The 25,731-nt window shown below is 38.4% G+C and overlaps 2 protein-coding genes across 2 annotated transcripts in view; one reads left to right on the top strand and one right to left on the bottom strand.

Moving 5' to 3' along the window:
- The window catches only part of LOC124789989 (sorting nexin-17), an 87,484-nt gene extending 84,687 nt beyond the window's left edge, over nucleotides 1-2,797 (top strand). The window contains exon 10 of the mRNA XM_047257535.1: nucleotides 2,132-2,797. Coding sequence (XP_047113491.1) covers nucleotides 2,132-2,293 — 162 coding nt within the window. The 3' untranslated portion in view covers nucleotides 2,294-2,797. The remainder of the gene's footprint in view (nucleotides 1-2,131) is intronic.
- A 15,178-nt stretch (nucleotides 2,798-17,975) lies between these two features.
- Nucleotides 17,976-25,729, bottom strand: LOC124789899 (cytochrome b-c1 complex subunit 7-like). Its single transcript, XM_047257420.1, has 4 exons — nucleotides 25,621-25,729; nucleotides 25,488-25,535; nucleotides 22,602-22,771; nucleotides 17,976-18,190 (listed from the first exon to the last, which is right to left on the bottom strand). Exons 1-4 carry the CDS (start codon nucleotides 25,655-25,657, stop codon nucleotides 18,113-18,115), a joined length of 333 nt encoding a protein of 110 aa, XP_047113376.1. The 5' UTR covers nucleotides 25,658-25,729; the 3' UTR covers nucleotides 17,976-18,112.
- Nucleotides 25,730-25,731: the final 2 nt, after the last annotated feature.

Genomic DNA, 25,731 nt, shown 5'->3' with positions numbered 1-25,731 from the left:
CCTTACATTTCTGATCTAGCTCTGAAATATTACTCTGCAAACTTTCAATCGAATCTGCCATCACAACTAAGTCATCCGCATATGCAAGACTGCTTATTTTGTGTTCACATATCTTAATCTCACCCAGCCAGTCTACTACAACAATAAAAAATCTCTGGTGACTAAAAGCTGCACGAAATAGCAAAACGATAGCTAAACTAAGAGAAAAAGGAACTATTTTATTCCTGTATTTTTATTCAGTATAATCACTTAGCATTGTGAAGGGCATAATGCTCACTCAATATTGCACTTTTTATATTTATGTATTTTTATGTTGTTATACGTATCAAATCTTTTTTTTCTATGAAAGAGATAATGTTGACTGTGGCCATAGCATTCAATAAGCCACATATGCCTCTGGGGCCATTTCAAATAACAAGTACTTCAGGAACTTAATCGCCTTGTCTAGTTTTATAAGTTTGGCTAATGTGAGCTTCTTAAGTTAGGTGCTGATCAGCATCAGCAATCTTCTGTAACCTAAAGCTAAGGATATGTTTCAGCACCAGGCTGGCTCTATGGTCTAAGGGTTAATGTCACTGACTACTAACATGGATGTCTCATGTTTGATTCATATTTTTCTGTGATGGAAAGGGCTGGAACAGGGTCATCGCAGCCTCTTGAGACCAAATGGGAAGCTGCTTAAATAAATGAACAGTGAAACTGACACACAATCTGCAGAAGTCTGTAGTTACACAACATTTATTGTTTATTCTTGAGCAATAACCTGGGTAGCTCTGCTGAGTTAACTTTTATTCTCTTAATTGACGTGGGAATAAAATTATTTCCAATTTCTCTTGTAAAAGACTCCCTGTGGGATGGATGCATTATCTAAAACAAATAGCACATTCTCAACAAAGAGGGCTCCAGATTGCTCACTTTCAGCAACAGCTCTGAAGAGAATTCCATTTTGTAACAGGGCTCTTACATGTCTCAAAATGTTTCCCAAAATTGTTATCGTTGAACATTTTTGATCTTAATGTTTATTGCAGAGCATAGGTAGATGGGATTTTAAGTTAAAATGTTTATCAATGTGCACATCCAGGAGATATGAACATTTGCTTTTATATATTTTGTTTCCACCTCTTCTATTGTTATCCTTCCTTGTAATGAACCAAATTATTATTATTATTATTATTATTATTATTTTTTTTTTTTTTTTTTTTTTTTTTTGTGTGTGTGTGTGTGTCAGTTGATGGAATACATAGAGAAAATAATTTTGTGATAATATCATTTATAATTCCCTCTGTTGGTGCATCAGCAAGATGTTATCAACACTTTGTTAGTTATTGTTCTAGATGTAATCGGTCAAATGAAGATAAATTGTTTTCTTGTGCCTGTAACATAGCTTCAACTTTGACTGTAAACTCCCTCTTTAATTTTTGTGAAAATGCAGTAATTTTGTTTGACTTCGTGAATAAAATTTGACTGGGGTGGCCAAATGGTTGAAATGTTTTGGGATAAAAGTCTGTCCTTTTAATCACTCTTGTCACTGGAAGTAGCCATATCTGTTTGTTACTCTCAATTTACTGTGCAGGTAGAAGAAACTCTGAGCCTTTGTGGACCTTCCATTGTCATTAACTTTTGTGATTTTTTTCCTGTAGTATACTGTGTATGAATGGTTGAGTGTTTTAGTGTGCTGTCATGTTTGTGGAGTAGTGCCAAAATGTGTATGCAAGTTTGTGTTAATGCTTTAATGGGAGTGGCATGGGAGAATGTTAAACAGAGCAGATTCTAGTTTGTTCAGGCGATAAACACTTTACTGAATATTACTAGACATCCGTAAACTGCCTCGGACATTAAGTTTCCATAGGAGTGTCAGATTTGTTTTTGTAGCTTCACTGTTATCATTACCTTGTTCCATTCTTTGGTATGTCCCCAAGCCGTGGATTATATTGATATAGATTTCACTGTTAAAAGTTTGTGCCACTTTATTTACACTTCAGTGATCGAGGAAAAATTATTTCACCTCAGAACACCTAGATGGTGTTAAGAACCTACGATCTACAATTGTGCACTTAAAATATGTATCACGAATGTAAAAACCAAGTTGTGCTATTGTATTTTTATTCACACTTTCTTTTCTTGCCTGCAGAATGGAGACACAAAACCTCCAGCCAAATTGGAATCCACATCATCTATGAAACGGCTGTCAGAAAAGTTGGCAAGTGTGTCACTTAAGTCTTCCATCAGACTGCTGCCTCACCCACTTGTTGAGAATGATGCATTTGAAGGAATTGGTGATGATGATCTCTAACAAAGTGAAATGTCTCATTGCTGAATAATGTGCAGTATTTATATTCAGCATTTAACTTTTTTTCAGTGCCAATGAAATATATAAATAACCATAAGTGTTGACATTCCAGGATTTAGAAATGTGCCGACAAAACTTTTAAATTTCTGTTTCTGATATTTTATGATGCTATTTTATGTGCGACAAAATGGAAGATATATTTTGAACTAAAGATATACACGGAAATACCAGCTGAACTGGATGGAAATATATTGGAAGCATTTTCATGACTTCAATATACTTTTTACATTGTTAAGCACGTATATCTTTTTTATGTAAAGTGATAACTTTGTTTCGTCCATGACAAGATACGTGATCTGTGTAGTTTGTGTGTGGCTATAAGTAACTTGTTGACAAGTGCATTGTAGTGTTTTGTGTCAGTTGCACATGGGAAGCTGAAGGCTTCAAAGACCATGAACTGTTTCTTACCGGTGAAATTTCATAATAATAAAAATTTTGAAAGTGTCACTGTGGGCTCTTTATTCAGTTCCCCTTTCTTTACTTGCAGGAAACATGACAGCTGCTGAATGAATGCCTTAGTTACCATAAATTTCATCACTGAGCGAAAGAGGGTGATTTTGAGGTTAGGACATCAACATCTCAATTATGCATTTTCTTTTTTGTTTCACTGGTAAGAAATATTTCTTGTTAAAATGTGATCCACTCCTTCATATTTTCATTCATCCATTCATACTGAAGCAAACAACATTTTAAATTACTAATGAAGTCTTGGTGTAAAATCTATTGTTGAAATAAATTAAAACATAAATGAATACAATAATAAGAATGTATCACTAACATTGATGAGCTGGCCATCCTTGTGTAGACATTAATTTGTCGTTCTTTACGTAGCTTAACACATGAAAAAGTGTTTAAATTAGGCCATCTTCAACACATCTCCAGGTAACATCATCACTGCACTCTTGGCTGAATATGAAATGCAATAAGTTAATTTGTAACACACTACACAATGGCAGCCCCTGCGCTAATAGGCACCACGTGTCATTCAGCAGTGCCTATTCAAAGACAACTAATTACCATTTCAATCCACTCATTGGCTAGAATATAGCCAGTTAATGTGATATACCAACCATAGTTTACTGATACCGAATGCAGTCCTCCCCCCCCCCCCCCCCCCCCCCCTCCACTTGTATGTGACTTCTCAATACCAATGGAAGGGTACAAGGGGGATGGGTTTCACATCATTGTATGACCCTACCTTATCCGGCAAAATAATATCTCTCGTGTACTTTTATAAGCAGACGATGGAGTTTTCGTATGTTCTACACTTTTTCTTTATACTTACACAGGCTGAGCAGCTCATCGAGGTCAGAGCAGTCAAATAATTTTTCAGAACTGATATGCAAAACTCAATGCATATATATATATATATATATATATATATATATATATATAATATAATGGAAGGAAACATTCCACGTGGGAAAAATTATATATAAATACAAAGATGAGGTGACTTACCGAACAAAAACGCTGGCAGGTCGATAGACACACAAACATACACACAAAATTCAAGCTTTCGCAACAAATTGTTGCCTCATCAGGAAAGAGGGAAGGAGAGGGGAAGACGAAAGGAAGTGGGTTTTAAAGGAGAGGGTAAGGAGTCATTCCAATCCCGGGAGCGGAAAGACTTACCTTAGGGGGAAAAAAGGACAGGTATACACTCGCACACACGCACATATCCATCCACACATACAGACACAAGCAGACATATATGTCTGCTTGTGTCTGTATGTGTGGATGGATATGTGCGTGTGTGCGAGTGTATACCTGTCCTTTTTTCCCCCTAAGGTAAGTCTTTCCGCTCCCGGGATTGGAATGACTCCTTACCCTCTCCTTTAAAACCCACTTCCTTTCGTCTTCCCCTCTCCTTCCCTCTTTCCTGATGAGGCAACAATTTGTTGCGAAAGCTTGAATTTTGTGTGTATGTTTGTGTTTGTTTGTGTGTCTATCGACCTGCCAGCGTTTTTGTTCGGTAAGTCACCTCATCTTTGTATATTTTTATATATATATATATATATATATATATATATATATATATATATATATATATATAAACCAACCTGATGAACCAGTATTCTGTTTGAACTACATTGTTGTGTTCATCAAAGTCCTCTCAAAACATAGACCTATAAGTAATTTGTGGATCACAGTTATCTTTTTAATACAGTATTTTAATTTTGAAACATGTCTTTGCTTCTTCATGTTTATGATGGTGAGCCCTAGTTTGACAACTGTGATCAATATCTGATGCTGCACTTGTTGCTTTCTGGTGATATGAGAATTGCGCCAATTCCATATGGAATGGTGGTGGTTGCAAAAAAGGCACAATGGCAGTTTGAAACAAGACTGGGAACCATACAGTATTCACCCATCACTGAACTAGGACAGCATAAAAGTCTTGCAAAACTAAAGCAGATGTGCTTGTTCTTATCACTTTGATCTTTAGATACATTAATTTAAAGTGCTGAGTAACTGAAATTTTGCCTTTGGGTGTCTTAGATGCAGCAACCATGTCATAAGCAAAAGTCAGGTTCAGCATTGTCAGTGAATCTGTTAAACTTTGAACATTGTAAAAATTTTTGTGAGTTGTTGTATGAATTACAACAGATTGTTGCATAGAGGTGGTGGTGTATGGCGGCCGGCACATTTAAGCAGAGTGTTGGATATTATTAAACTATTAGAGCAAGTTCTTTGAGAGATGTAGGTAACCTAAATGCACGTGAGCATACACAAGCCACTGGTATCTCTGGGCAGTATGGCTTGTGGTGCCCAACATTATTTACTTAGAGTTGTTCTCTGAATTTTATTCATAACTCTATGCAGTGGCCTATTAACAAGTTGTCAGACTGTAGATGCTTCACACTACCCATGTGAAGCCGGGCTGGGTCATTACTTCTTAATAATATTGAACAGGCTACCTAAATGTGCCTTTCTGTTGCTCAGCAACTACTCTATGTGGTGAGCAGCAATCTTTCGTAACTAATATTTCTGTTTTCCCATTCCAAATTTTCCACTGTTTGAAATCATCAAATTGTGCTGCTTGCAATTAATGAATACAATTGTATGAAGTGGTACCACACGGTTGTTAACTTGCAGTCAGTGGGCATTCTTGGAATGTTTGCAAGGCTGGTTCAGCTGAAGTCTGCTTCCATCCTTACTTCTGGCTATGACTACTCTACAGGCACCTATTGACTTTGTGTTGCTGTGACGATATCTTTTGTGCAAACTGTGAAGTGTATTCTAGATTATGTCCCTGGCTGCTAACTACCTGGGAGAACTGTGAAGTTCCTGCTACCCTCAGTTAACACTTTGTAGTGCTTGAGTGGCCAGCTGAAGAGTGTAAACATTTACTGGTAGTGCACCAATAAAATTAACATTGTGGGCATTATTTTCTGTAAGATGAAGCAAGCTCACTTACATATTAATGCATGAAGCCACATTGTAATAGCTGGTTTGTCAAAAATTTAGCTATGCATTTGATGGCAAGGAGAAAATCAAGCCACAGTGGCTTTTTTTTACATGAATGAAAGCACAACATTCTGGATGTTCTACAGTACTAATTCATTTATAAATATAACTTTATACCAAGATGTGATGGAAGAATCCATTAACATGATACAGTGACTTCTTGTGTGTATAAAAATGTACATTCTCATATGGAGACCTAATTGGGACTTCAGATACGTTACATCATAAAGGGCAAGTCAGGACAGAATAGTGTGATTACCTTCTTTAACAAAAGGAGAGAGAAATTCCTAAGGTCCCTCCAAATCTGCGTATGGAGATGGATTTATTGAAACACTACAGTTAATTGTTGATGCAAGGCCCAAGTACAGTGCAGTAAATGCTAAGGAATTGCTACCTCGTCCAACCACCATTTTGAGGCAATCATTACAGTAACAGTGAAAAAGGAAAACTTGTGGATTGAGTGTTGTGCACAAGAGTGTTCAATAATGAGATGTAAAAGTTGGAGAAAATATTGAACTGGAACTGATAAAGATATTATGGTCTTTTTGATTCAGTAATGTGTAAAATATTCAGACAATGGAAACTTCATGTTGGATAGTCAAAAGTACTGGAAAAGGATAGATTGTACTCACTGTAAAGATGACAGTTAAGTTGTGGACAGGAGCAGTGAAAAGACTGTTACACATTATAGCAGTGGGCATCAAACTGCGGCCAGTAGTTCTGAGCTGTATTTTATAATAATGCCTCTTGGAAACTTAATACCAGAATCCAAAAATGTCAACTAATGTTTTTTGCTCAGTAACAAACAAAAATACTGCTACGGTATAATTTTCAAATGGACGAAACATGGATTCGTGAAAGCGCATTACTCTACATGGTCATATTCAAAGGTAGTAGATGTTTGTAGCAAGTAACATGAAATCAAATTAAGATTGTTATTTATTTTATTGGTCGTATGGCAATACATATACAAAGATTACAAAACTACAACATTTAAGCACAGCTCTCCAGCATAAACTAAAAAAAAATGACAACAGCTATATCAAGGTCTTTTATCATATCACTCATTGCTGTCGGGAAATCTTCAAAAGGACCCTTGTAGGCATGTGCAGGACATGTTGACACAAAAGGAGCAACTGTCTGTCCTCCTGCATCACAGTCAAAAGATGAAAAAGATTATCCCACCTGACGAGCAAGTCTGCACATACTCCATGGCCCTTTCAGATGCAGTTCAGGGAAGCCCAAATCGCCCGAGGCTGGTTGAATCCAGGGGGTTTGTTCTGGATAAAGGCAGTTTCAGGTATTGTGGTGGACAGTTTTATTGCCAGCAGTGTTTCCATTCATCAGTGGTATTGAATTCAGTCCTGGCTGTGATGAGAGTGGGATGTCTTGATCTCAGTCTTTTTTCCTCCACAGGGAATACATCGTTCGATACTGGAAGGTCAGTGTTATCAGCAATCTTCTGGTCTTCATGCAGTAGTGTGCTCTTCTGTTTGATATCAGGAGATGAAATGTGTCTCAAGATAGGTAACCAGTATGTGCGAGTAGGTTGTACTGGCATACTAACAATGTCATCTTTTTTATGTGTATACTATTAAGCCAGTTGGCTGTTTGCATCTGTAACATTCCATGAGTCACACAGGCTCTCTGGTTGGTGCTAAATAGCAGTCACTTTTTCAAAGCAAATGTCTGTAGCTAAGAAGCAGAGGCAGTCCAATAATCTCAAAGATCTCCTGGCTAAAATAAATTACCACTGTTGTAATACAGAACAACGAGTAAAAGGTTCAAATGGCTCTGAGCACTATGGGACTTAACATCTGAGGTCATCAGTCCCCTAGAACTTAGAACTACTTAAACCTAACTAACCTAAGGACATCACACACATCCATGTCCGAGGCAGGATTTGAACCTGCGACCATAGCGGTTGCGTGGTTCCAGACGGAAGCGCCTAGAACCACACCGGCCGAAGATGACCTTCAAAAGATTTAGTAAACATTCTTGATTGTGTCGCACATTTCAATTACTGTTAGTAATTAATATAACATACTGATTTATGTTGGTCACCAATTAATAGTAAGATTGGTAGGGGAAAGGTAGTATAAACATTCTTGATTGTGTCGCACATTTCAATTACTGTTAGTAATTAATATAACATACTGATTTATGTTGGTCACCAATTAATAGTAAGATTGGTAGGGGAAAGGTAGTAAAGTGACCAGGATGGGAAAGTTCATATTTTTTGCCCTGACGGCTCTGCCGAGAAGTTGTCAGACTATTTCCAATGTACATAATGTACACCACCATTGTTGTCGGTGAGACAGACAGAGGCAGCTTATTCTGTAAATTTTTAGTAAAAGCTTTTGTTTTGTTTTTGTGTCATCTACTGTAAAATAAATTAATAGAGGGAAACATTCCACATGGGAAAAATATATCTAAAAACAAAGATGATGTGACTTACCAAACGAAAGCGCTGGCACGTCGATAGACACACGAACATACACACAAAATTCAAGCTTTCGCAACAAACTGTTGCCTCATCAGGAAAGAGGGAAGGACGAAAGGATGTGGGTTTTATGGGAGAGGGTAAGGAGTCATTCCAATCCCGGGAGCGGAAAGACTTACCTTAGGGAGAAAAAAGGATGGGTATACACTCGCACACTCACACATATCCATCCACACATATACAGACACAAGCCACCTACTGTAAAATAAGTCATTTATAATATTTCTCCACTTGTATGGACTGTAACGATTTTTTATACTATCAATGTTTAAACATCTTTTGGCCTACAAATGTAGTTCCTGATCATTCATTTCAGTCTGATAGTCTTGTCTGTGAATTACTAATGCTGAGATGACATCCAGTCAGGAAATGTAGCGACACTACTCGTCACGAAAAGCTGCCAAGGTGGTCATCCCACTTAGATTTAGTTACTTCAAAATGATAAGCATAATACAACATATAAAACTGACTTTTAAACTGATTCACACACAAAGCTATCATCTGTCATTATATACCTTTGTAAAAATTTTGAATTAATTACCTTAAATTGTTTAAAACTATCTGTTCTGTTATTTTTGGCCTAAAACAAAAATTGGATTGAAACCACTCTGCTGCAGTCACTTGGTATTCTTTCAGACACTACGGCATTAAGCAGCCTAGAAAATGTACCTAGCAATCAGAAAAAGAAATGTGGGATCCTGCTGCAATGACATTGGCGACATTACCTACTTAGGTACGGAAAATTGGTCACTATGAAAGTCTTCAGAAAAATGCATATAGTTCCAAAATATATTTTTTTTTACTTAAAAATATTTGGTATGAAATCTTACAATATTCAAAATGTGTAAATGGTAAGCTTCTATCAATAACCATGGTTTGATGAAAAACGAATCTCTCTTTGAGTGGCCACTTTACTCCCTCCCCCACCCTTTTTATATAGCCTGAGGTGTCGCCCTACTATGTCAATATTGGTTCTTAAGAAGAAAAGTTTGACAACCACTGCATTATAGCTTTCAGCCAAAGCCTTGTTCAGCAAAGAGAACACACACACACACACACATTCACATAACGTAGCACACCTACACATGCATGACCATTACCATCAGCAGCTCAGGCTGGAATGCGCAGCTCACTCTCAACAGCACCTTCCTAGTCATGACAAATTCTACATATGTTACACCATTTTCAGCAGATTTGACTAGAAATCTGTATCTCGTTTCCATTACACATCAATGACCCCCACTATCTAGACTAAGCCCTTTATGGACTTTTTCTCTTCCATACCACATTCTGACTTGTGATATTCCACATTCCAGCTTGTAGAATGTTATTCTTTTATTGGTTAATCATTATTCAATCTTTTTCTAATTGTTACCCCCCTCTTGGTAGCCACCTTCCAGAGATCCAAATGTAGGACTAATCTACACTCTTTTGCCAATGGTGTGTGTGTGTGTGTGTGTGTGTGTGTGTGTGTGTGTGTGTTACACTCTACGGCAAGGAAATCAGTGCCCTTACAAATATTAATATGAACAATTGTGGTTATAATGTCATAATACTGGGAAGAGTAAGTCGTAACAAATACATGTTCTCTCTCTCTCAACCTACTTTGCAATCATCCGCACATTCTAACTAACTAACATCCAGTAAGGCATCATAAAAGTGGGCAGGCGATATAAAACCGGCAATTAAAAGATAAGTAAGATAAAAGGAAAGCTAAGCTAATTACACAGGAAAATGTGACTGGCTGATCACTTACAAAAAACATAGATGAGCCAGCAAACCTGATAACTCATTAAAATTTTACGAAACAATTTGGAAAATTCATAAAATTTCAAAAGTTATACCACATCTGTTTGACTGCCAGTTAAAATATGAGGCAAATATGTTGGAAAATGAAATGCTGCCCTCTTGTCTGAATATAAAACAGTCTACTAAAATGTCACACAGTAATCTGTACACTATAAGTACCACTCAGAGGGTCCTCTCACTGGAGCAAGGAGCCACGTTTCATAGGGCAGCAGGGCTTCATAAGGCTATGTCCAATGTGAAAACGAGTCGCATAGACCTTATCCCGACTGCCTGGTTGGAAGGTGGCAGGCCGTAGCCACATTGCTGATTTTACTACGTGTTTTTTATTGTCCGTCACATCCACCCATACTTCTTCCCATCTGTGTATGACTCTGTACCTCAACAGAGAGATGATAGCACACGTGGCGAAGGCACACTGAACTATCCGAGTATCACGACATACCTCTCTGGCTTGACATCCTCCATTTCACTTCTCTTAATACCCATATTTCATGCTGCCCAGCAGAAAGAAGACTCCTTTCCCATTCACTGCAGATGGCAAATGGTGTCCTGGATATCCTTGACTAAGCACAAGTGTCATAGGGTTATGGGCACTCAGGGAGTCAGAAAAGATGATGAACTTAGCAGGCATTGACACATCTCATATGCTCCATTGCCCTCAAGATTGCACAGAATTTGGCATCAAAGGTGGTGAAGTCTGGAGATAACCAAATTTTGAGGACACAATTAGGGAAAACACCAGAGCAGCTAAACGACTCCCCATTTTTAGTCTCATCCATGAATACAGCTACATTGTTGTGATGCTCATTTCAAATATCATAAAACATTGTATTAAAAACATATGCTAGTAAGAAAACTCTCCTGTAGTGTATTAAATCTAAAATTACTCTGGGCCTCTTCAGCACCAGGCTGGCAGTCAATGAAAACCCAGGATTTGGGTCTGTACTGGCCCCACGCCAAGTGATTCTAGTAAATGCTTTATGCAGATCCCAAAAGATCTTGCTGCTCAAGGACAACTGGAGAAATGAAGTTCCATAGCTCTTACATGCTTGACACAACATGATGAGTTGCCACCAGATGGTCTTTGGCAGTCTTCCAGCCTCAGCATGGAGACCGACTATGGGGCTGACCCTGTAAGCACCCAGGGCGAATTTTAGCCCTCATGGTGGTTAGCATCAACAGCCTTAAGGAACAAAGCTCTTGTTGATCCACACAATGTGCACCCACAGTCTTGCCACAGTCTCACAGAGCCCTATAAAACTAGAGTGAACACGCCCTGTCTGGTCCCCCAAACCTGTGACTTGGGGACTTGATATTCAGTGCTTTCTGGGCCCTTGCTTTCACGTGGTAACCACATCAGTTTGGAATAAAAAATGAGGCCCAGAAACACCATAAAGTTTTTAAAAGGTAGAATGTTGTCCCTCATATGGAAGTTAGGTAATTTAATACAATAATGAGAACAATTAAAATTAATAGAATTGGAAGGAAAATCAGCATTGGCCATATTTTGTTGTTTTATTGTCAGCAAAATCAATTTTCGGTCACTTAGTGACCATCCTCATCGCTCTAAGCTTGTGGTTATAGCTTGATACCAGTGCCTACCAATTTTAATTGTATATTACAGCACTGAGGATGGTCACTTAGTGACCGAAAATTGATTTTGCTGACAATAAAACAACAAAATACGGCCAATGCTGATTTTACATGCTATGGAGTCGCCAATCAATTAAAATTAACACACACACACACACACACACACACACACACACACTCTTATTTACGGAAAATGTAAAATACATTTGATATTCGTCATACCATGTACTTGTAATCACCTTTCCTAAACATGATTGATTGCTGGATTGAATGAATGTGGATGTAATGGCAAACACATGCAACTTGGTAAATTTAGGTGTACTTTCTTGGTTCAGCTTTACAGCTGGCAGTTGACTTTGATTTTCGAAATTGGTTTGAGGTGCCACACGAACAGGGATTTATCTGCATGGGCTTTATTAATGGGCGACCTCTCAATTGGTTCCTTTAGACCCATGCACAAAGCAAGTGTTTGTTCAAATTTTAGTCATTGAACCAATGGAAAATGTTGCACAGCTGGAAGCAGGTGATGTCTCTCCTGTTTTCTGATTGGAGAAGGCACCTGGTACAACTGATAAATTCATCTTGTTGATTGGTCAGTTTGCCTCCTCCAAGTTTTTTTTATCTCTGAGGCGGGAAGCAAGGTAGACTGGGTTCTGTGTAGAGGCAGTCAGTCGCAGAAGAGCCGCTGAGCTCGTAATGTGCCGTTTCTGTGACTTTGGGTGAAAGTTAGTTCAGATTTCTCAAGTTAAAAACTTTCTGTATCTTTAAATTCAGCTGTTAGAAACATTATGGGGGTTCTCATGATGATTATTTTGCTACCATTTAACCAATTCAGAGAGGGCCTAACCTGTTGCTCACCCAGTCATGATTCATGTACATATTGTGATCCCAACTGAACTTCATGTTCCTTTCCACTGCAATTCACATGTCAGTTTTGACGACTCAACTTTTGCTAGAATATACTGACTATTATCTTCAGTTATTGTGTGAATGTGTTGAATCTTTGTGTGTGAGCACGAGTGTTCATGTTGTGTCCCTGAGCCAACCTGCTTCTTGCTGAATGATGATTAGTACAGCTGACCCTTACAGAACCATGGTGTCAGAATTTTATACATGTTCCATGTTTAATGACTTCCAGGCATACACTCCACTTTATGAATAACTGCCCTTTAAGCATCAATTTCATTAAACTTTTCCCTGCGGTGCATACTAGCATGTTTTCCCCCCTCCTGTGATCACTAACCTTGTGCACCCAGTAAGAGAAAGTTATTAGGAAGCCTTCAGTAAAGTTCAATCCCTGCTTGATCAAGATGAAGTCTGGTAGCTACATTTCCATTGTGCATTTTCTCTGTGACAGGGTCTAGGGCTAAATGCAATTAATATTTCTGGGACCTCAGATAAATTGGCATTCAGAGGGAGTTAGGGGGTGTCAAACATTCCTTTATTCAAAAGGAAGCTCACGGCTATGAAAAGTCCACATTCTATGGTCAAAGAGTGTCCCACTGAAGAACCAATTACCAATATTTAAATGTCAATAAACAGTGAACGTTTTTTGACAAACCTTTGCTGTAGTTCAAGCAGTTGTGTAGCTCTGTTTTGATTGCATATTCCTTCAGGCATTTATCTTTCTAGAGGTTCATTACTTGTTGGGAACTAGAAGTTTCAACCAACAGTCTCCCGTTTTGCAATCACTCTACAGATTTTAAAACGGCAGCAGTGACCTCTAAACGCTTTTGAATGTAGAAAAGTGAAACTTTTTCAAAGTTGCTTTCTTTCCAATCAAGTATTAAAAAGCACATTCTGACTAGCAGCATGCATTTTTGTTACAAGAAACAAAAGGGTGTGAATGAAATCCTGTATCGGGACTGCCAACTCAAACCCTTTAGTTAGATTGGGCATTGATACCCACCAGTAGTACACCCATTCCAATGTGAGTTAAAAGAGAAAAGTTTGAAGGTTCTACCATAGTCCCACAAGCAGCTAGGGATGTAAGTGTCCACTCAGACATAGCCCCACTTTCCTAGAGAAGCCTTATACAACTGAGGTGAGGCAGTTTCCCTACTAATGACTGTTCCACCTCAACAGCCATACACCTCATCAGTGTACAGCATATCTTGATATCGATGATTTTTTAATAGAGGTTTTAAAGGGCAAGGTCCACATTCCTTGACACAATGTTCCAACAGGGCTTGTACCCAGCAAATGAATGCTGAGCTTCCTGTGGTGTTCACCAATTAGAATGTAGCACGTGGGGCTTATTCAAAAATATTCCTGGATGCAGCGAACATTACTCCTCTTTTGCCAAGAGAGAGATCATGACAACACATTTACAATGACAGTGCCCCATGTCTATGGATACACATTATGTCTCTTTAATGTTGTGGTGTCCATTGCCTTTTGAACTCTTGTGCCACTGGTCATTACTAATTACCAGAGCGTTCTTTGTACCTATGCCCATTCTTTTGCCCTCTTTGACAAAACTGGTGAAAGACTAATGCTGACTCCTTGTACCAGAAGTCTTTGGCTCCTACTGCTGCCAACATTTACTCAAAACAACATTATCTGGGTCCCAGGTCATTTTTATTAGTAGTCAAACACACTACACTTAGCTCACAGTGACACCTCACATCTGTGTTGTGTGTTTCTTTTGCAGAAACAGAGTGCATTTCTGTAATTTCTGAAAGGTGTGAAGTGATACATATGCTGATCTACGACAAGCTGTTTTAGAATCTTTGTTTCATAGTAATCTGACTCTTAATTGTGAATCACATGTGACATAAAACATGTTGAGTATAAAATTGGTGAATCATGTTCTTCCTAAGTATGTGTAAAGTACGCACTGTGATGTTTGTTACAGTTAGTAGTGTAGCACTTTGATATTATTTAACACTTTGGTAATTAACATAACATATGACATACAAACTATGTGACTTAACATTTAACTCTACATTACAAAGCTCTCATAAAATTTACGATGGCAGTTTAGTACAAAACAGGAAATTATGTACTTAATTTGGTGTGTAACATATCACTGGAGACTTAATAATGGTAATTAACTAATGCATAACCTGTAGATTATGGCTTCCTTTGCATAAAAGGTAAACTTTACAATGGTTTACTCACAATGTAACATCTCCCACCCCCTTAGTGTTCTAGGGTTAACCATTTCAATATGTGATTACTTTTACCATGAATTCTTTTTCTTCTACAAGTTGCAGGAATTTTCTGCACAAAATTTTGCAAACTCTATTTCCAAAATTATGAAAGAATGTTATAATTTATCATTCCTGTAACACCAGGCATTAGTCTCTGCTAGATCCCTGTCTCTCTCTCTCTCTCTCTCTCTCTCTCTCTCTCTCTCACACACACACACACACACCCTGCTCCATTAATCTTACTTCACTCACCCTGAAACCACACCTTCTTCTAAGTAATGCCCCTGCCCTGTAAGTTATTCCTTCCCAATACACTCCTCCATGTCTTCATCATCATGTGCTACATGAAATTGCCAATGCTGGTGCCCATGTCACATTCCTATCTCATGCATCTGGTGTCCCTATCTCCTGAATTCGTATTGTGATCGTGATTTGCCTCTATGTTCTGATGCTATGAGATGGGAATTACAATGTCTATCGAAATCTTAAAAATTGTATAAATTTCCTCTCAGCAAAAGGCCTTAAACACACAATATAAGGAATAAAAATGTTATGTGCCACTCTTAGAACGCAGAGAGAAATGAATTTAAATTTGATATGACTGGCACTGCACTATATCGAGCCATTTGTTCACAGTAAAACTTAAAGCCAAGTGCAAATTTCGGCACATGAAAATTAACACCAGGTCCAAGCCTGTCATCAGAGCTGCAGTGTATTGAGTGAATTAAAGTGCTTTACAAAACTTTAAAAGACTTGCAGATAGCATTTTTCTTACCCAAACAGGCCTCTGCCTGTAAATGTGTATAATTGCCCATGGAAGGCCCATTTTTTGTGCAGCTGCCCCAAGCTACTGTTCATCCAAGAAGGCACCTATAAGATGATAATGGTTTAGCGGTCAGGCTCATGTCATCACAAGTGGAATATCTCCTGAAGCCTCCTTTAAAGTGACTATGAAGCTTCTTTATTTGATGACTTCAACACTAGTTCAACATGCACCAAGCACTGAACAGAATTTTCAGAGATATGGAATTGTTTAAAAAGACCCTAATCCTGTGATGCACTGATTGTATGCAATGTGATAATACTGTAGGGGAAATTTTTCATTGTGAAGAAAGATGAGATTCTGTAATAATTTAGTGTGTCATGCTATGGTTTTCAGTGGGTCCTACATGGTCACATAACTAGAAGTATCAAATATAAATTTAAAGAACACATCATCACTGGCCTCCAGAAGTACCAGATTTTAGTATTACATTGTCATTCTAGGAAGTGATGGGGAAACACTGACAGAAACATTATCTTTCTCCTGCATGTCTCAAAAAAAAATCAAGAGTTTTCTCTGCAGGCAGTGCTATGAATCCAGTCAGTATGTATATGTGGCGATCGCAGAATTCTGTTAGGTTTACCTCTCTCTCTCTCTCTCTCTCTCTCTCTCTCTCTCTCTCTGTGTGTGTGTGTGTGTGTGTGTGTGTGTGTTTTACTGATAATGCTTCATACACATTTTAAGTTTGCTCTCATCCTTATAGTGTTTTACTGTAATCAATGTAATGACTCTAGCACTCCACATGAAGAGTAAATTTCAATTTAGTCAGATTTACTATTTCTAAGAAGAATGGAATGTGAATAAAATCCTCCTCATTGTTAGGCCACATTATTATAATGATTATATTAAAACAGAATGTGTTTTGAAGTGTGATACAATTTACAAAATGATATCCATATAAAATGCAAACTTGCATGATTGGAACTAAGTCTATTAACTCCATCCCTTTGCTATAAACTCCACGGGGAGGAGAAACAACACTGAATTTTTAAAGTGAAACCATAAGATTAATGTGCATCATTTGTTTTATGTCTTTATTGATGTGTGTCAGGAATATGAGTGTATTGAGAAATTTGCTTCTTGTTTGCTTACAGAAAGCCAAGGACTTTTTAAGTTCTCCCATCATTAACCCATAAGACTGCAATTCCAAACATCCACATTTCAACCCCAGTTCACTCTATGACCTTTCTGTTGATCCTTTGGCAACGATTTGTGAAAATGAAAAATGCAAAATTGCAATGCAGGTCAGATTCCACATCAAACAGCCCCAATAACTGGCTGAACCAGTTCAACAGTGGGAGGAAAGCAAGTATATACCACCAATACTATAATTTATATTAAAAGACAACAGTATTGTAACAGATCTTTGCACTCAGCTTTACTTTTTCACTGAAAAAATGAACTGGGGTTCAAACCAAGACCAGTACCAGGGGGTACTTACGTGTGTCGAGCAGCATGTTGTCTGCGCTCACCGTGAGGTATGACGGGTAGAAAAGTAGGAGCATCAAGTGCCGGTTCCATGCAGCCAATGAGCAAGCAGTGGACAAATGACATATTTTTGAAGGAATATTATCATATTCTCATATCCTCCAAAAACTTAACGCATTCGGAAGAAACAGGTAAATATTTTTACAACCAAGATTATTAATTTAAGTGGTACTATTACAATCCAATCTAACCACAACCATGTAATTCATGGCATATTCGGAAGAAATAAATATGTGTGGCAACAAAGATCATTAATTTAATTTCTGGGACTACGACTGTCTCATTCCAACCTAACCTTGGCGTGATGCTAAGCTACTGATCAGACTGTCACAACAACCAGGTATTTTAGCTTTCACATACACTGGCTCCATTCCATCCTAATCATAAGCTCATAATTTGTAACATATTCACCACTTCACGTGTGTGCAACAATGATATTCATGATACTGTATGTCAACAATATTTGTCTGCTGAAACTGAATTATTAGGTCCCAATATCACCGCAAATTAAAAAAAAAAAACATATTCAGAAAAAAAGAGTAAACTATCTGTGACAATATCGAAGAAGATGATGGTTTCTATATTGGCACTACAAATTCACTTTCTCTTTTGTTGCCTCTCACTGGTTACATGAAAGTATGAGCCCATTAGTGAAACTGACATGTTGCCAACTCATGAGCAGTAGAGAAACACCAAATGTGATTGATACTGGCTATGATCTAGACATTAGCCCAGAACTGGCGTACACCTTCGAACAATGTAACACACAGGTAAATTTGGTAATTTATGGTAAATTTGGTAATTTATTACGCTAATATGTACAGCATATTCACAACATTTGATGAGCCCTTCATGCTATAAATAACCAAACAGTACAGGCACTAAAAATGTGCCTCATTTTCTCTGCTAGTGATTCATATTCACTTTTTGTTCCATTCTTCTTTTTCTAGTCTTTCTTTTATGACTTCTTGAAGGTAAGGCTGAAGGTACTTATTATCCTGCAAAATAATTTTTATATTAGTTTATTAAATAATAATGTGGGTGATCTATCATCACACAACCTTACAATGAAAACTTGTTAGTATAGGAACGACTGCATAATATTTACTATTTGCTTCAACAATGTATGAGAGACCAGAATAAAAATTGTTATTCATATTACTCTAAAAACTTTGCAATTGTTGTACCTATTAATACACAGACACTTCCAAACCATAACCAGCTTGTGTCTGTATATGTGTGGATGGATGTGTGTGTGTGTGTGTGCGCGAGAGTGTATACCTGTCCTTTTTTCCCCCATAAGGTAAGTCTTTCCGCTCCCGGGATTGGAATGACTCCTTACCCTCTCCCTTAAAACCCACATCCTTTTGCCTTTCCCTCTCCTTCCCTCTTTCCTGATGAAGCAACCGTTGGTTGCGAAAGCTTGAATTTTGTGTGTCTATCAACATGCCAGCGCTTTCGTTTGGTAAGTCACCCACATCATCTTTGTTTTTATATATTTTTCCCACGTGGAATGTTTCCCTCTGTTTATATATATAATAGAGGGAAACATTCCACGTGGGAAAAATATATCTAAAAAGAAAGATGATGAAACTTACCAAACAAAAGTGCTGGCAGGTCGATAGACACACTAACAAACACAAACATACACACAAAATTCTAGCTTTCGCAACCAATGGTTGCCTCGTCAGGAAAGAGGGAAGGAGAAGGAAAGACAAAAGGATATGGGTTTTAAGGGAGAGGGTAAGGAGTCATTCCAATCCCGGGAGCGGAAAGACTTACCTTAGGGGGAAAAAAGGACAGGTATACACTCGCACACACCTGTCCTTTTTTCCCCCTAAGGTAAGTCTTTCCGCTCCCGGGATTGGAATGACTCCTTACCCTCTCCCTTAAAACCCATATCCTTTTGTCTTTCCTTCTCCTTCCCTCTTTCCTGACGAGGCAACCATTGGTTGCGAAAGCTAGAATTTTGTGTGTATGTTTGTGTTTGTTAGTGTGTCTATCGACCTGCCAGCGCTTTTGTTTGGTAAGTTTCATCATCTTTCTTTTTATATATATATATATATATATATATAAAAAACACAGATGATGTGACTTACCGAACGAAAGTGCTGGCAGGTCGATAGACACACAAACAAACATACACACGAAATTCAAGCTTTCGCAACAAACTGTCGCCTCATCAGGAAAGAGGGAAGGAGAGGGAAAGACGAACGGATGTGGGTTTTAAGGGAGAGGGTAAGGAGTCATTCCAATCCCGGGAGCGGAAAGACTTACCTTAGGGGGAAAAAAGGACAGGTATACACTCGCACGCACACACACACACATATCCATCCACACATACACAGACACAAGCAGACATTTGTTTTGGCCTTTACAAATGTCTGCTTGTGTGTGTGTGTGTGTGTGTGTGTGTGTGTGTGTGTGTGTGTGTGTGTGCGCGCGCGCGCGCGCGAGTGTATACCTGTCCTTTTTCCCCCTAAGGTAAGTCTTTCCGCTCCCGGGATTGGAATGACTCCTTACCCTCTCCCTTAAAACCCACATCCTTTCGTCTTTCCCTCTCCTTCCCTCTTTCCTGATGAGGCAACAGTTTGTTGCGAAAGCTTGAATTTTGTGTGTTTGTTTGTGTGTCTGTCGACCTGCCAGCACTTTCATTTGGTAAGTCACATCATCTTTGTTTTTATATATATTTTTCCTACGTGGAATGTTTCCCTCTATAATTTGAGCATTTATATCCAATCAGGATCATTACTTTGTATAGGACAAGGATGCAGCAGGAAACGTGCCACAGCCTTTTGAAAGGAAAACTTTCATTCATTTAACCTCCAGAAAGAAAAAGTACTGATCATAAACTAAGGTTATGAGGCCAATATTCCAGGAATTTTGTGTTATGGAGAAATTAGTAACTGTGCAGTAATTCTGATACATGCACTTGGCAATTGAGCAGAGTTTCTGCCATCCACCATTTACATTCCCCAGTAGTTGTAGGTAAATAGAAAATGTTACCCACTTGGAAAACTGGTCTTGCAAAGAAATCCGCTCAGTTATTCAATTTCTGTGGGCAAACATGTAACTGCACCTGAAATTCACGGGCAGCTGGTAGAGGTTTGTAGAGAGACGGTAATGTCTTAGCAGCATGTTGCTTAACAGTGTTGAAAGTTTGCAGACAGTAGAATAAATGTCACTGACAAGGATTGCAGTAGTCCAGCACAGCATCAACAGATTTGAGAAGAGCTGATTCAACAGGAAGATCGTGTTACAGCGTATGACAGTAGTACTGGGTATGTCATTTGGAAGCGTTTGTCACATTGTTTATGATATTCCGCAGTAATGGAAAGTTTGTTCCCAATGTGTTTCACGAAATCTGACCAACCAACAACGGGATAAGCCCATGATGGTCAAGCCTGCAACTTTTGTTATAGTTCTCCACAGAGGGAAACAGGTTTCTTTGCCACATTGTCGCCAGTGATGAAATGTGGATGGTTGTTAGTGAAGTGGAAAACCCTCCTCTTCAATGCTCTGGAAGAGCGTGGGTGTCATGTAGTTTTGGAAAGCGGGGAGACAGTGTCTGCTAAGTGACACCGCAAGACCAGGATAAATGACACCGCAAGACCAGGACACGCTTCTGCTAAGCAATCAGGTGGAAACAGCCAGTACTTCTCACCGAAGGGGGCATCTTTCTTCACAACAATACAGAACCTCACACAGTCAGGAAGACCATCACTGAAGTAGTTTCAATTGAATGTCATCGACCGCTCTCCCTACAGCCCAGACTTCACTCCCTCCTTACAGCCCAGACTTCACTCCCAGCAACTTTCACCTTTTTCTCACTCGAAGGAGCTTGTAGGAGGCCAAAAATTTCCTTCAGACATGGAGGTAAAACTCTGCGACAATATGGCTGAGCATGCGGGGGGAGAATAGGATTTTTAGAAGGAGCGTCTTTTCAAATTCATTCTACGAAGCAACATGTGCCTAAACCAATATGAAGACTAGGTTGAAAAATTACATATTGTCTGGGCTACCAGTTGGCTGTATTGGTTGTATGAAATAAAATGTATACATTTCACTCCAAGGCTTAGCAATCTTAGTTTCTTATCACCTATTGTGTTTTTTATGTGTGATCATGGCTGGTACTAATTCTGATAAAACTGCATTTACAGTGTCTGTGGCTTTTGTGTTGCATGCTGCAGTTGGTACCCATTAATGTAGTGAATGGCAGGAAGTGAACATAATGAGTGATGAGTCAGACGATTAGACAAGATGGCACAACCAATGAGAAAATAGTGTTCATCATAACATGGAGAGCCTGAAATTACATGGCAGTATAATGGAATACAACATGTAGAACATTGTCATATAAAACACACGCATTTTCGAAACCATCACTGGGCTGCGCTACACATCAATCCATCACCACAACCAGTTTCCCTCCATCACATGTATTGACTTCCCTAAGTCAACAGACTGTAACAGTCCAACCTAACCCATACCTCAGTCTATGCATGGCATAGTCCATCATCACATCTTACAATCGCTTTCACTGGCTTCAACGACTCAAAACCAAACTATAACACTGGAATACAAAACAATACCTGAGAAATCCTGTCATAATACAAGAAATTCACCCAAACACTATAATCCACAATAGCCAGATCAGTGATCCTCAATTTTCCACTACCCATGCTGAAAATAAAAGTAATCAGCGTGTATCTTCTGCCGAAACTAGTTACTGGGTACAGCTATTCTCACTGCATACAGTATACAGTTACTCCATTGGCTGTGACTAATGGACACAAATTACCTAGAGCAGCATGCAGAGGAAAAGCTGCTGAAGTGCACTTAAACCCCAATTTCAGTAATTTGTTCTGAGATGTCTGTGACATTATGGGGGAAAAAAATGCTCTTCCCAAATAATAACATTACGATTAGGTGGGGAAGGAATGATCATGTACATACTAAATCTCTGCAGATATGTTTAACCCGTCTGAAGCTGTTGCATGGTAAGCATGACAAACTTTCGCTGACCTGAAAGCTGCTATACATAATCTAACCCACACTTTCAATGGTCTGAAAACCATTACATGCAAGTGAAAGTTTTCTAATAGGGCAAAATATTTTAGTTGCTATATTTCAAATCAGTACAACTGAAAAGAACAGCATTCTTAGACAGGACAGCAAAATGTACACTTGTTCAAATATTTATGGAAACTAACATCAGTTGTAATTTCAAATATTTATAGAAACTAATGTCAATTGTAGTAAAGTTTGCTGCAAAATAAGAAAATGAGCTACCATTGCTTAAAATAGGGAGCCTTAATTCTTTAAAACTGAAGAATGAAAAGGATGCAAATAGATTGTTTAATCTAAAGTTTTGTGCTATTACTCTCACACAGCTTCCCTTGTTCTTACCTCTTCATATTTTGTCCATTCTTCCTTTGGGAGATACTTCTTTATCATTGATAGGTGCAGAGCACGGTTTATACGGAAGTTCCTTTCATCTTTTATGCTGTCTGGCAATCGTCTCAGAGCTTCAGCCACATCTGGGTTCAATTCATCCAAGCAGTCATCATAGTGTAAGCCTGTTAAATTAGAGTCATTGGTCACACAATCTTACTTATCAGATTTCATCCAGGAATATAATTTTTGTTGTCCAAAAGATCAAACATGTAAAATACAGAATAACTCCAACATTCTGAGTGAACCCTTGAAAACATAGAGCAGTGACCATAATTAGAAACTTCTGGCCTACTGTGTCTACCAGGCCATTGTCATGAAACTTCGTGACCTGCACTGAATCTTCTAAAATACAGATAGCTTCATCAGAAATACTCTGTCCTCTTGCTCTTTAAATGATATTTAATAACAAAAATCTCAGACAAACTACACCTCAAAATCCAGTATGTGTGAAATATGAGTCTTCCGACCTAACCTAGCAACACAAAGGTATGATGTCATTACAAACGAAGATACGGCACACACATTTGTTGACTGACAGCTCTCAGTCCAACTTAACCTAGATCTCAGGCTGCACTACTGAGCAGTGTCACAATATACATTGTAGAGGCTACAGAAGTAAAATAAATACTGAGTGTGTTCCATTCTCTCTCTGTTGTGCTCATATGACGTCACACACCACAATATCATTGTCTCATGGGTCAAAGCTAACATCTGGTATTGATAGGGTCAAACCACACCTTATGAAGAAAGAAGTCATACAGTATGTAGTGAATCAGATATCAATAGTAGATGGTGCTAAACAACAAAACACTAATAAAAACTGAGTTGATGTGATGGAAATAAAATGTCAATACATTTGATGACAATGCATTAAATGCAGTTTATGGTGCCAGAGTTGTGGCCAGGCAAGGCATGGCTTGTTCCCCAGCACAACTTCTCACACTGTGGCAGTCTTTGGGGTCTAGTGCAGCAGGGGATACAACCCGTCGGCTTTGGACAATGACGTCACAAGTTGCCAGATAGCAGTTTACCATTTTCGCTTTTGCTGTTATGTTTCAGTTTCGTTTTTTTACTGATTGCTTCATAAAGTGGATCTGTTTATTCTATCTCGTGAGATTTTTTTTTAAAAAAGCCAAAAACCACTTATCAGCCACTGAAGGGAGCTACAACACTAAGAAGAATCGCTTCGCGATTGGCGACTTGTGACGTCAATGTCCAAAGCCAACGGGTTGTATCCCCTGCTGCACTAGTCCCTGTCTTTGTGGTGGCAAGGATTGCTGCATCTGTTCCCTCTTCTTAAATCTGCCAGCAGGAAACATGCTAAACAAAGCTGTGTACCACAGATTCTATGTTGCTTTAAGGGATTCTAATGGCTATCTGAGCTGACACACCTAACAAATATGTAATTATGTTGCACTGCATACATTGATAAAGACATATTACTCTGCCATGTCAACACCGACCTTATTTTGTCATGTGATTAGGTGCTGATTACCAATTCAAATGTCTTCTTACCCATGACTATTACAGGCCGATTTGCCAAAGTCTCAATGTGATTTAACTATATACAACCAATTTATTTTTGTACAAAAGTTCACAACAGTACACTAACTACTATATGTGTAAATCAAGTTGACATTCGGCACAGTAGCTGATGGGAGCATCTGTAAATGGAAAACGCCTTTATGGTTGCTCTCACTAGCCACTACGCCAAGTGCCAACTTAGTTTGTGCATACAATACACAGGTGTTTGCTGTAATACGTCTATTACATGCGTAAATTCATGTGAATAATGAAACTGTGCCTAAAGTTAAGACCTCATAACCTTTTAGGTGGCAATACATTTTCTTCATTTTATCCTGTACCTTAGCTCTTTTGCTCACAAGCAAATTGTCACCTTAAAACTTAACCAAGATTTCGAGGGGGGGGGGGGGGATTTTCAATGTGTAACTTTTGCTCATGATCTAGATACTTGCAGTGGGAACAGCCTGAGCTGTGTAATTATTGTTTTAATACTGGATTATCACTACTGAGCAATGCTTTCAGGTTTCTGTGGGCTTCATTACCAGTTAAATAATTTACATTTCAAGTCATAATTTGTATGTTACTGCATGTGTGACAGAAGGTGCCTCATACACATATTATTCATTCTAACTTACATTTGATTTGAAAATGCAATATGTGGAAAACCAGTCTGTCAGGTTGAAGGTGTTCGTGATGTAAAGAAAGGGTGTGGGTGAGAATGAGGGGAAGAGGGGGAGCACTTTCTCAAATGTTCAACTGAATACACGACTCCCAGCTTTTAAGAACAGCTTTTCAACTATTGCACAATGGTTTATTTTGAACATTTCATTGGGTATCATGTAACGCCTACATAACTAATCAACCCATTTTAAAAAATCCATTGCTTGATACTGAAGAACGCTTGTATTCAGCATACGTCTAACTGCAAAACAACTGAATATACAACTTCAGTACCGTGTGAGATATACGTAGAACATTACTGCCACACAATTAGAAATTAACTTTTTATTTCACCAACACATATTAATAGTTTGTTATTTGTGGCAATTTCGTAGAATCGAAGGGCAATATGTTTACTAGCAGAGGTCATGTTTCTCCCACACTTTTAACATAACAAATCGTACCCAAAAAGTCTGACTGTTCAGGTTAATCGTAAAATGCGTAAAAGGCTCTGAAACGATATTTATAAGTTGAATGGTATTGTGAAGGTTAAATGGATCTCATCAAAAACTGAAAAGAACCGACAGAGCGCACAATGTCCCCTGCACTATTTATAAATTACACATTATTCGTCAGTAATAAACAGAGGCTTACCATATTTATTGAAACCTGAAAGATTGTACGCCCATTTTCGTACGGCGCCTGGAACAAAAATTAAATATTCTTTTCATTTGTATGACATAAACACAAATTTTACATCAATGAAATACAATTTTTCGAGATTTACCCATAAACCCAACACTCCTCGAACCTACAGCAGCCATTTTGCAATTTGCACAGACAGGTCGATCTATATCCTAGGATCGCAGTATACCGAAGTCGATACAGATCACTACCG

The sequence above is a fragment of the Schistocerca piceifrons genome, chromosome 1 (assembly GCF_021461385.2).
Source record: "Schistocerca piceifrons isolate TAMUIC-IGC-003096 chromosome 1, iqSchPice1.1, whole genome shotgun sequence".
Taxonomy (NCBI): Eukaryota; Metazoa; Arthropoda; class Insecta; order Orthoptera; family Acrididae; genus Schistocerca; species Schistocerca piceifrons.
Note: the sequence above shows the minus strand (reverse complement) of the source record. Positions and strands in the feature narration are given on the sequence as shown.

Excerpts from the sequence above, each read along its gene's own strand:
- LOC124789899 (XM_047257420.1), bottom strand. The coding sequence starts at position 25,657 with ATGGCTGCTGTAGGTTCGAGGAGTGTTGGGTTTATGG. Across the intron at positions 25,536-25,620 it reads GAGGAGTGTTGGGTTTATGG|GCGCCGTACGAAAATGGGCG; the intron begins GTAAATCTCGAA and ends TTTTTGTTCCAG. Across the intron at positions 22,772-25,487 it reads TTCAGGTTTCAATAAATATG|GCTTACACTATGATGACTGC; the intron begins GTAAGCCTCTGT and ends CTAATTTAACAG.